Source organism: Myxine glutinosa, chromosome 8, assembly GCF_964187855.1.
Source record: "Myxine glutinosa chromosome 8, kmMyxGlut1.1, whole genome shotgun sequence".
Taxonomy (NCBI): domain Eukaryota; kingdom Metazoa; phylum Chordata; class Myxini; order Myxiniformes; family Myxinidae; genus Myxine; species Myxine glutinosa.
In genome coordinates, this window is record NC_136268.1 from 145,136,771 (window position 1) to 145,149,017 (window position 12,247).

The 12,247-nt window shown below is 42.6% G+C and overlaps 1 protein-coding gene across 5 annotated transcripts in view; it reads left to right on the forward strand.

Annotated features, from left to right (window-relative positions):
* The window catches only part of LOC137432967 (calcium-activated potassium channel subunit alpha-1-like), a 258,054-nt gene that overhangs the window by 199,013 nt on the left and 46,794 nt on the right, over positions 1-12,247 (forward strand). For 3 of the 5 annotated variants that reach the window (XM_068125315.2, XM_068125317.2, XM_068125320.2), the window contains 3 exons: positions 776-883; positions 4,666-4,833; positions 5,800-5,881. In XM_068125315.2, the coding sequence (XP_067981416.2) occupies positions 776-883; positions 4,666-4,833; positions 5,800-5,881 (358 nt within the window). The remainder of the gene's footprint in view (positions 1-775; positions 884-4,665; positions 4,834-5,799; positions 5,882-12,247) is intronic. The other 2 variants (XM_068125316.2, XM_068125319.2) reach the window with 2 other exon arrangements.

A 12,247-nucleotide genomic window follows, 5' to 3' on the forward strand; every position in this document is an offset into this window, starting at 1 on the left:
ACGGTAAGATGCCCGCCAGAACACTTCTGGTGGCTTCACGCGTGCTAATAGAGATAGCTCTGGAAAGGACCGTTTAGGGCTCTTTACGCCTCCAGATTTATTATAACACCAACGTGTCCATGCTCCACCAATCTGTAATCCTCTGTCTGTTGCACGGAAATTACACGAGCTCAAATACTGATGTTAATTACTCGGTTTTTATTTCTTTTATTTTGCATTCCCACATCATGAAAATGAACTTTGCGTGTAAGTGATCGACCTCTGGACTGTCAAGACATTTTCGGTTCTGACTTAATATTTCAATACATTTTGCATTGAATTTCCCTGTACAACGCCGGGTACTTCAGCTAGTCCTTTATAAATGTTGAACATCAAGCAAGGAAGCAGCGCATCAAATTTTTAAAGTGTTTAGCTGTTTTAATGTCTCGAACCATAGCACCACTGAGTCTTGTTAAACATTTAATGGTTGAAATGAGTAGGGTAAGTAGTGTAATGGAATCAACTGAACGAGAGTTCGTAAGAAATTTTCAACTTTTGAGGAGTACAATATGTAGTACTCCTCCCCCCCACCCCCGTTTCCGTGCGTCCTCCCCCCAAGCCCTCTCCCTCCCACAGATCTCCGGAAGTAGTCCAAGTTGTATGTTAGATTGGAAAGAGCATAATAATCATTTTTAGTCATGAGGTGAGGTTTTTTTGTTTGTTTGAAATGTGCAATTAATGTTTGCTGTAAATTTGGTTAACCTCCTCTATCCTCCTCCTTTGCCTCTCCCTTTAGCTTCTCGTCGCTGTCTACCCAGAATTCTCAACTGCTCTGCCCCCAACTCACACAGTTCCCCTTCACTGTCCCCATCCCCTCCTCCCCTGTCCCTCTCATGTTCACTAAGTACGTCACTTTTACCAAATACGCACAGAACACATAACTAAAAACTTTTATAGCACTGATGACACAACACTACAACTTTGTCATTCCGAAGACTTCTGTCATTACCAACCAAATAGCACATCCATTTTAAGCATTCTCAGATGTATTAGCACACAATGAACACACAGCGCTTCAAAAAATGTACATTGCTGCTTATGGTATAATATATTAAGGGTTTATCTATATATTATAAGTGCAGAGTGCGGACATGGAGGTGCAGAATTGAGAGGAAAATCATGAAAAGGAATTGTCTTGGCGAAGTTATGGTTGGTAATCGGAGCACTTGCTGCCTGATGCCAGGACAAATGCTTCGATTTTGTTTATTATGGATTACTTTGTCCTTCGACTTATAATGTCTTTGCTATGCATGGTATTATATGCAAAAGGTTATTATGAACCTTTAATAGAGGTATAGTATTCACCAGGGTGAGTCACGAGGTGAGGAAAGCGTGTGATTAAGACGCCGCACCATAATCACCGCTTTCAGAGGCGAGGTAACACGTGGTGAGGAAGTTTGTATGATTTGCCGCACAACTTAGATGGACTATTGGGAAGACTATTGAGAGTGAGGGAAAACAGGCACACGCAATTGGTCAGTGCCACAACCAATTGACGAGTGAATATTGCTGACATAGCCACAGCCACAAAACTTATATTTATTATAGTGGATTACTAGCTGGTCAGCCCACGTAGAGGGAGACGGGGTTCTAGATTGTTTGTGTGTGTGTGTCGTTGGTTGCTACCTCTAAATGCGGGTTTCAGAAGGTGGAACAGAGTCCTCCCAGGTCTCGATGTATCCACCTATGTGTGTGTGTGTGTGTGTGTGTGTGTGTGTGTGTGTGTGTGTGTGTGTGTGTGTGTGTGTGTGTGTGTGTGTGTGTATGTATGTGTGTAAATGTGTAAGTTATTTTTGCCTGCTATCCCCACACGTAGATGGGCATAATGAGATGGAACCGAGATCTACCAGGTGTCAAAGTATGTGTGTGTGTACGGCACAGCTTTATTGTCGTCAAATTTTTGACAAGCCCTTATTATGAGAATATGGAAAAGACAAATTAATAATTGGGTCAAAATGTCAAAGGGCAATGTCATTGGAGGTACAAATATCCCTTGTTAGCTCATCAGCCGCACGTCAGCGTGAGATGGCCTGCTTTTTTAAAATCACTTCCTTATTTCTTTATTTATTTACCAGTAAGCTGCAGTGTGTCTGTCCAGGCCATAATGTTTTTTAAATCATTTTAGCTCTTGTCAAATTTTCAACAAACCTATATCATGAGAACTAGCAATGGTATCCACCCTACGGGTAGGGCTTCAATTGGGAGGCCCAAATGAAAAGGCAAAATATCAGAAATTGAAGGCTTTTTTATTTTAAACAATTTATATAAACATCCGTTAAATCATATCACACGCAAATCATCAAAATCTAAACAGTATTTGTATAATTTCAATAAAAGCCACATCACTGTTCATATCGGTAAATATTACTCCATCGTGTTTGGAAAAACTGGAAAATTGGAAAAATTGGAAATTGGAAATTGGAAAAATTGGAAATTGGAAAAATTTGAAAATTTTTGGAAAAACAATATAGCCTATTTTACTCCAGGGGGTCCCAGGATTACCCACCAAAAATTTTGTTGCGATCGGTTCAGCCGTTTTTGCGGTACCTGGGAACAGACAGACAGACAGACATTTGTTGAATTATAGTAAGATAAGGAGAACACTTATTAATAAATTTAACGTTTTAGCTGTTGTTTTAGTCAATATTAGTTTGAGTACAAAGCGGTCAGGGACCGGCTTTGCACATTGAAGGGCTTTCTAGTTATTGTTTGTTTTATTTTTACTAGGGCATGCCCGTACTATATCTATATCTAAAATTATATCCCCCCCTCTATTTACATGAAATGGTTTGGTCCATGAAATGTTTTGGTCCATTCGCAACGCCAAAGCGAACGGCGAACGCTTTACATGAAATGGTTTGGTGCATGAAATGTTTTGGTCCATTCGCAACGCCAAAGCGAACGGCGAACGGCTTGCGAGTACAGTGACAATCCCCCCGGGGTTTTTATTAGTTTTAAAACGGAGCTTGGCAACCGCTGGCGTTCTTTAGCCGGCAGCTTCGCCCGCCCGAACGCCGTTACAGTACCTTCGACCGCGAGTTGCTCGGACTTCACTTGGCGGTCAGGCACTTCCGCCATCTGCTCGTGCGAGTACAGTGACAATCCCCCCCCCCCCCCTCTATTTACATGAAATGGTTTTTATTAGTTTTAAAACATAGTTTAACGCCAACATAGCGCCAACATAGTTTGCAAACGTGAAATAAATGAATACGCTCTCAAATGTGCCATCCGAGGCAGAGTGTGTCCGCCACGTTCGGCACACGCGATAGTTCGCTGCTCTCTGATTGGTTGAATCGTTTTTTGGACATAGCTCGGTAAGTAATTGTCCGATTAATATGAAACCTTGAAAAGGCACATCCTCGGGTCCCCAGCAATATACCTGGCAAGTTAAAAGTATATCGGACCCGTGGTTGTCGAGAAACAGCGGTCACAGACAAACAGACGTACAGACGTACAGACGTACAAACGTACAAACGTACAGAGATTACTGGAATTATAGATAGATTATTGTAATATAAAATATATTTTTGGGGGTGGGGGAGTGGACAGTGACTGGGTCAGTGGTAGGTCGGAGGCAGAGTTGTGGAGGAGGTTTCAGGTGGGTGCAAATGCATGAATGAGGGTGGAGGGATTGATTGATGGCACACAGATAGATATGAAGAAAATTGAAAGGGAAAGTTCCGGTATCTTGTGTAATGCCGGCCTGCCTTTACTGTGTGGACACCGTGGCACTGACAGACAACAACAGAGGCTGCAAGTCTGCAAGAACAACTGGGTCAGGAGGATTGTGGGAGGGAAGAAGGTGGATAGAAGGTGGATGGATGAACTGAGGGAGGAGATTGATGTGCAGATGAGCTTGACGGGGAGATTGGTGAAATGCCGGCTGAAGCTTGGTGTTGGAGGATGGGAATGTTATTATTATTATTATTATTATTATTATTATTATTATTATTATTATTTGCATCAATGCACACTGCAAAGTCACTTCATAACTGCAAGACTCAAACATAACCTAAAGCAGTTTATGTGTAATATCTTGAAAACATTCTCATTTAATATATGTTATTTATATAATGGCAGCCATTTTTATAGCCGTCATTTAGTCATCCATTAATTTGTTTTCCTTTTTTTACATTTTGCCTGTATTTTATTGTCAGCCTAAATATAATCCATTGTTCGGGTGAACACAAGTCGATGCAGGATGCAGGTTTTTCTCACTTCATTTTGAGAATTGTATTTGGCAGACTCCAGAAGTTTCATTCCAAGTTCCCGGTTGGTGCGACTGAACGGCCAATGGGAATTGGACCTACACCCATCAGTGGAGAAATAAATGAGTCTTTAACCACTAGACCAAGCACTTGTTAGGGAACGTGCACCGATTAGTATGACATCAACTAAAGTATTTTGCCATCTTTAGAATACAGGAATACATGGGAATTTTTGCATACACTACAGTATTTCTATTTTTAGAATCCGTTACAATTTTTTTTTTTTCAGAATAAAACTATTTCGATAGAGCTCATTATGTTATACGACATTCTTTCAAATAATACCTTCTTATCCTTTGCCCCAATCCCACCCAATAACTCGACTCGCTTTGAAATGTAACCCGCACACAACACACAGCTCCATGCAGCTTGCCGCCTTCGAGCCATGTCCTTCCAAGCCGGTCCTCTCCCCACCGTCGGCTAAGCACTATGCCCCTGCCTTACAACACATCCATTCTTACATCACGCCGTGCAAGTGCCCCCTCATTCGCCCCTCGTGGATGCAACTATCGAGCAGGTCTGGAGGGTAGGTGTTGTTATGGGACCAGAGAGAGAGAGAGAAGGCATTAATGGGTGATGTGACAGAGATAATAATATTTGGGCTTGATGGGTCAGGAAGTTAACAGAAAAATTATGGGTTTGCAAATGGGATATAAAATACTTGATGTTTTCCTAACCAAGCTAACCATTCATTGCTGGCACAAAGTTTTCTTATCAAATTATTTGCATCATGCTTTTGCCATCATGGCCGCAGCACCAAATGTATTGTGCAAAGTTCAAGGCACTATGCTTCAGCAGCAAGCTCTCACTACCCAGTTCAAAACACCCTGCTTTCAGTGTCAGGAAATTGTCACCGACCACTCGGCTTTCCGCTTCGAGCACTGAGCCATTGACGCCCAGTTCTGAGCACAAACCTCAGCACCATTTTCAAGGCATCAGCACCCATCACGATGTGCTAAATACCAAGTTATATGGCAACTGCACCTTGCACATCCATCCTAGCAGCTACTTTTGCACTGAGCACCTTGTGCCAAGCATCATGCACTTTGGAAAACTCACCAATCATGATCCAAACCAACTCACCCCTTAATTCACTGGGATCCAAGTCACTCACCTTCACTCTCCTCCCTTTGTCTGAGTGATCCTATATCCTTTTTCACTTACTCTCATTACCCTCATTACTATCTTCCTGTTGCTGTGTGCTGAGTGTAGGTTTTTAACTTTGTTCTCTCTCACTCTCTCTCTCTCTCTCTCTCTCTCTCTCTCTCCCCCACTTCTTCTCACTCTCCCACTCTCCCTCTCTCTCCCCCACCACTCTCTGCCTCTCTCACTCTCTACCTACCCCTCCGCAAGCTGAAGAAATTCTTCAAATCCCTCTTTCTCTCTCATTCTTGTCATCCTCTTTTCTAATCACTCTATTCAAGCTTTTGTTCTTTCATCCCTTTACGACTATTAAATATTACATTCTATCTTCTCTCTCTCCTCTCCAAAGTTCCACTGCCAATGTCCCCGGTGAAGAAGCAACGGAATGGAGGACTTCCCCCTTCCCCAGATTGCTCGCCTCGTCTCACAAGGTTGGCAATCATGTTACTATAATTCACCAAATGTCTGTCTGTCCGTTCCCAGGTACCGCAAAAACGGCTGAACCGATCGCAACGATATTTTGGGTGGGTAATCCTGGGACCCCCTGGAGTAAAATAGGCTCTATTGTTTTTCCAATTTTCCAAACACGATGGAATAATATTTACCGATATGAACAGTGATGTGGCTTTTATTGAAATTCTACAAATACTGTTTAGATTTTGATGAGAATTATGAACCTGCCGCGAATGCGGAAGTGGACAGATTACGGCAACGTTTTTCATGGAAGTCCTTCACGAACTTGCTGTCCATGTCTGATGTGCGACTGAAGGTGCTACAGGAATGTGGAGTTTATTGGTTTCATGCTTTAGCATTCGCCGTTTCTGCATCGCCTGTTTTCTTCTGGCCTCCCACCCATGCGTAGCGTAGTTGCGTAGCACGGGTACCTCACTCGTTACTGAAATACAACCATCTCTGCTTTCATCTATATATAACTCCCTTCAGACCCAACATGAAACTTTTGAAATGATGTATGAATGCTAGATGATGCCTTTTTTGTATGCGCTGTGTCTGTATTTACAGTGACTCGGTTCTTCTCCCATGGACACTTTTAACCTGTTGTTACTGGCATGAAATATGTCATTCAAATCGTTTTTTAAACATAATTTTCAGCATTTAGACGAAAGAGTGGCAATTGCAACCCCCCCACCCCTCCTACACCTCTCCCAACATGATTAATAGCAAATAATAACATTTTAAACTTACCCTGTACATTCACAATCCCTAGATATGTCCTTTCCATCGATGTTCAGAAGCACCTAATCCAGACAAATAGTCCATGCACTGGTAGCGATCTGTCAGGGGGTTTGTGGAGCACACGCCTGTCTCCTCGGGCCTTGCACCAGCCGAAATAGTTGGGAGTTTGCAGTACGAGCAGCTGCCCATTATGTTAGCTGAGTAACTCCAAGTGTTTCATTTTGCAGAGGCATAGCCCTTTCTTTTAGGTATTTTTCTAAGTATTTTGGCTTATTTTCGAAGCTTTGTTAACCATTTTAGGGAACAATCATTATCTCCCTCACACGAAATACTTTATGGTGCTGGAGATCGCTATTTCCTGGGGTTTCTGTGCATGTGCCCCGAGCATTCTGGGGTGGATTACATAATTTAAAAATTCCCCTGTTATACAGGACTCATATGATATCTGTCTCTTCTTATTGGGGTCAACAATTGATAATAATAGCCCAAAACGTATGTCTGCATGTGTGTCTGTCTTGTCTACACACCTCATTGATCAACAAAGCATACATCACATATGGTGGCGATTTATGATTGTGTGTGTATATATTGGGTTGGATTATATTGTTGCGGATCTGCCGCCAGCCTTATTCCCTTACCAAGGGGGGATTAGTCCCCTTGTCTTGACTGACCTGGCGCGACCCGAGACGTACTACGTCCCTTCCGGACAGCGCTAAATAGGGTTTCGGGACCAAATTCACTGTTATCTAAGTACTAGCGCTGCCCTGAAGCGAGGAAATAAGCCTCGCCGAGCTGTTGCGTACACGTGATCCGCGCCGTTATAGATGGTGGAACCCGATTCAAGCGGTTCTATTCGTACCACGCTTAGCCAATGGAGAAATCACGGGAACGATCGAATCAGAAGGAAGAACAGAATTTATTTACACTATACAAGGATTGGTAGAAGGAAAGGGACACAGAGCAAGTCTTATGCAGTCTTACTTAATACCCCAGGAGAACGGGCCTGTCTGACACACACACTCACACGGGGATTGCAGATGGGTAGGATGATGTTCTCCAGCGCATCCAGGGATGGCTCTCGTGCAGCTCTCTCCGGTCCCCGGCACGTCCCGTGAAGATGGAGGCAGGAGAAAACAGGAGCTCGTAGCGTGTCGCCTGAACAATCGGGTTATCTCGGGGCGCACGGTAGAGGGCAGACTTTGGCGTGATATTCACTCGCTTATTCACTCGCGGTTATGGCCGCGTTCACTCGCGTGGCCGAAATGCGCTATCTTCATTACCGGCGCGCCTGGCTGCGCCCGCATACATGTATGGCCAATGCCTCTTCCTCTCTCCCCTGGCGCGCACGTTCAATTGCGAGGGTCAAAGTTCAACAACGGCGAGTGATGCAAATTCTCTGGCACAGTCCTTTCTCCTCAAGTCCTATCGCGCCACTGGTGCAAGTCCTTCCGAGGGCTTTTCGTATGGGCTTACATAGACCCGCCCCGTGAACCTTGTGGAACTCACCAGACGCACCTCACCATGCCCTCTCACGCTATGCCGCTAGAGCTCTGATTGGTTGGTTCATTCTTACCGCCCCCACTGCTGCCGTGCCGGGCTCAACCCTCCTGCACGTTTTGAGGCCTACCTCGTGTTAACTTGACTAGTGGACAGCCAAATGGGGCGCGGGATGGATTGTGCCTATAGAGGTAGAATGGAGGTGTACGCAAAATGAATGTAGGGCCTATTCTCCTGTCTTTACACAGCGCAGGTACTAAGAGGGGAAATGACCTATTCTTACACATATTAAGACATAACTATTCTACAAATGGGCCTATATGTTGCTCGTGTGACTAACTATGGGGGGGCAAACCTTTAACCTTTATTAACCTCAATGTGCCAATCTCAAAACCGCAGCAATATTGTTGATACTAAACTGCTTTAGCAGTTTAAGAAATACTACAAATATATCCAGCATTTGAATTTCCTTTTTAATTTTCTTGGATTTTTGAATTTCGAATGGAATTAGAATTTTTTTAATTCTTGAAAATTTGAATTTTGTTTGATTTTTTTTTCCGATATAAAAGCTGGAATCTTCGGCAAAATATGAAGTTGTGGATTTAAGTCAACACGCAAATTCAAGATCCCATTGGGATTGTGATTTGATTTTGCAAGTCTCAAAACACGTTAACATGTTTATAGCCCAGGAGCATTAGCCAAAAATGAAGGGGATGCCTAGAAGAAATTAGTAGAAAGCTGATTTTTTTTGCACAGAGCTCCAGAATGTCATGTGGATACCCACAGTACAAAGTCCCACGAGTCCCACCTTGTGGCATTTTCAAAATTCAAGATGTCCGCCAGTTAGACCGAAAATGCATAAATTGCGATAACTTCAGCCTAGAACCTTTTGTTCCTTTCCTATTCCATCTCCAGGCATTGCATAACGTCATCGCCGGGCGCCGAAGGGGGCCCGGCGATGATGCGTGCGGCAAGGGAGTAGTTGGTTTTCACTCTGTTTTTGTCCCCCGTCGCTCAGCGGAGCGAAAGGGGGACTATGGCTTTCCCCTCCGTCCGTGTGTCCGTCCGTCCGTCCGTGCGTGCGTGCGGGCGTGCGTGTGTGCGTGCGGGCATGCGTGCATGCGTGCGTGCGTAAGGGAAGGACCGCATTCGAATTTGGTGTGTGGGTGCAACCCATGTCAAAATCCAACATGGCCGCCGCCATGTATGTCTGATGCCATGTATGTCTGAACCTTGTAACCTGCATATCTTGAAAAATAAGCGGAGTACCAACTTATAATCTGGTGTGTGTGTGTGTATCTAGGCATAAGGAAGAACGCTATTGAAAATTGGGTCGCCACGTCAAAATCCAAGATGGCCGCCACCATATATATGTCTGAAACTTGTGAGCGAAATATCTCGAAAAATAAGCGAAGTACCAACATCTAATTTGGTGTGTGGGTGTATCTAGGCACAAGGAAGAACGCTTTTTAAAATCGGGTCGCCACGTCAAAATCCAAGATGGCCGCCGCCATGTATGTCTGAAAATTGTGAGATGAATATCTTGAAAAACAAGCGAAGTACCAACTTCTAATCTGGTGTGTAGGTGTATCTCGGCATAAGGACGAACACTATTGAAAATTGGGTCGCCATGTCAAAATCCAAGATGTCCGCCGCCATGTATGTCCGAACCTTGTGAGATGAATATCTTGAAAAATAAGCGAAGTACCAACTTCTAATTTGGTGTGTGGGTGTATCTCGCCATAAGGAAGAACGCGATTGAAAATTGGGTCGCCACGTCAAAATCCAAGATGGCCGCCACCATATATATGTCTGAACCTTGTGAGCGAAATATCTCGAAAAATAAGCGAAGTATCAACTTCTAATCTGGTGTGTGGGTGTATCTAGGCACACGGAAGAACGCTGTTTAAAATTGGGTCGCCACGTCAAAATCCAAGATGGCCGCCGCCATGTATGTCTGAATCTTGTGAGAAGAATATCTTGAAAGATAAGCGAAGTACCAACTTCTAATTTGGTGTGTGGGTGTATCTCGGCATAAGGAAGACCGCTATTGTAAAGTGGGTCGCCACGTCAAAATCCAGGACGGCCGCCACCATATATATGTCTGAACCATGTGAGCGAACTATCTTGAAAAATAAGCAAAGTACCTTCTGGTGTGTGGGTGTATCTAGGCATAAGGAAGAACGCTATTGAAAATTGGGTCGCCACGTCAAAATCCAAGATGGCCGCCTCCATGTATGTCTGACCCTTGTGAGCGAAATATCATATCATAGCATGTTTTCTGCGTGTTCCACTTTGTCAACTCACATCACTTCCCCGACGGGGGACCTAGGCGTAACGCTTGTCTTTCTTGTTTTCTTCTTTTATTGTTTGTCTGGGCGATATCTCAGCCATCCCTTGAGTTAGGAAGCTGAAATTTGGTCACAATAGTGAACAAGTGCTTTGCCAAAAACGTTCTTTTTATTTGCAAAATCGAATTTTTTTCAAGTATATTGGTTGGTATTGTGCGTTATTCTGTCTGTCTGTCTGTTAGTTTGTCTGTTTGTCTGTCTGCCAATCGCCTACAGGTCACAATTTTAAACCGATTTTCACAAAACTTCACCAGATGGTCGAGATGGTCAAAAGGAAGATTTTTGATTTGGATGTCGAATTTCTAAAATTGACATTTTTCATCCGATTGACTGGAAAATTTAACAGAATTTGCATATTGAGTCACTAAATTGGGAAACCCCCTATTTTTGAGGTCAAACAGTCAAAGGTCAACTTTGGGTCAAACTTCCAAAATCATCAATTTTCACCTGAAAAATCATCAATTTTCATCCAATTAACTTGGAAATTAAACAGCAATTACATAGTGCATCACTGAATTGGGAAAGCAACTATGTTGAGGTCAACAGGTAAAAGGTCAACTCAAGGTCAAACTTCTAAATTCATCAATTTTCATCCGATTGACCTGAGCTTTGATCAACATTGTCAATTTTAATCTGAATGAAATGGACAATTTGATGTATCCATGGCAACTTTTTATTTTGGAAGGGATGGATTTTGCAAGTATCATGCTCTGCATGACGTTTTCTTGTTTATTTTTTGATTAATCAATTAATTGATTATTTACTTTATTCTTATCAATTTATTAAGTACTTGTTTTTTTTCTTTCTCATCTGGGCAATATCTCAGGAACCTTTTGAGTTAGGACACGATATTTTGACATGACAGTGACCAAGTGATTTGGCTATAAAGGATATCTTTGATTTATTGATTAATCAATTAATCGATTAATTATTTGATTAATTAATTTTCAAACATTTACAGATTCAGATGAAGCAGTGGTGGTTTAGGGATGCTATTAGCCAATTGAGAAAGAAATTAATTATTTTATGATTATTATTTATTTATTTTAATTTTGCAATTAATCAATTTATTATTGTACACCACTCCCTCCCAATTCCGTCTCCATGTGCTGCATTGCAGCATTTCCGGGTGCCGGAGTATATATTATTTATTTATTTGTCATGGGGTGGTGTACTTTGAATGTAACTCTACTTGTTGCATTTTTGATTTGATGTTGTACGTACTCCTTACAGAGCATTGGTGCTGCCGAAGCAGTTTCTTGGCAAGGGTTATAGTGGATGGTTCGCGATTGACGCCCCAACGTTTTTTTTTTGACAGTGCTCTATCCTTTTAAATGCTGAGCATCAAGCAAGGAAGCAGCACATACTATTTTTAAAGGCTTTCATGTGACTGGGATGGGGTTCTGAACCACCGACCTCCCAGGCTCAAAGCTGATGCTCGAACATTTACACCAATGAATCTGGTTATTTTTGTATTAACCTGGTGTAATATGGTCCTGTGATTGTAGTTTTGTAAGGCATAAAATCAATTAGTAGGATTCATTGACATCTTCTAAAATCGAAGCCATTATCTGGTCAGCTCAATGTTAGTTGCAAAATTTTCTTGTGATTTAATTGCATGAATCTTAATTTGGGTTTCGTGATGTCCCTTCGTGAAGCCACATTTCATCACCTTTTGCCATATGAAAAGTCAGCTGGATCTGAGTTGAACTTTTTGAGACACTTGTGGAATTACTGAGTTCGCACCTTCTTTGC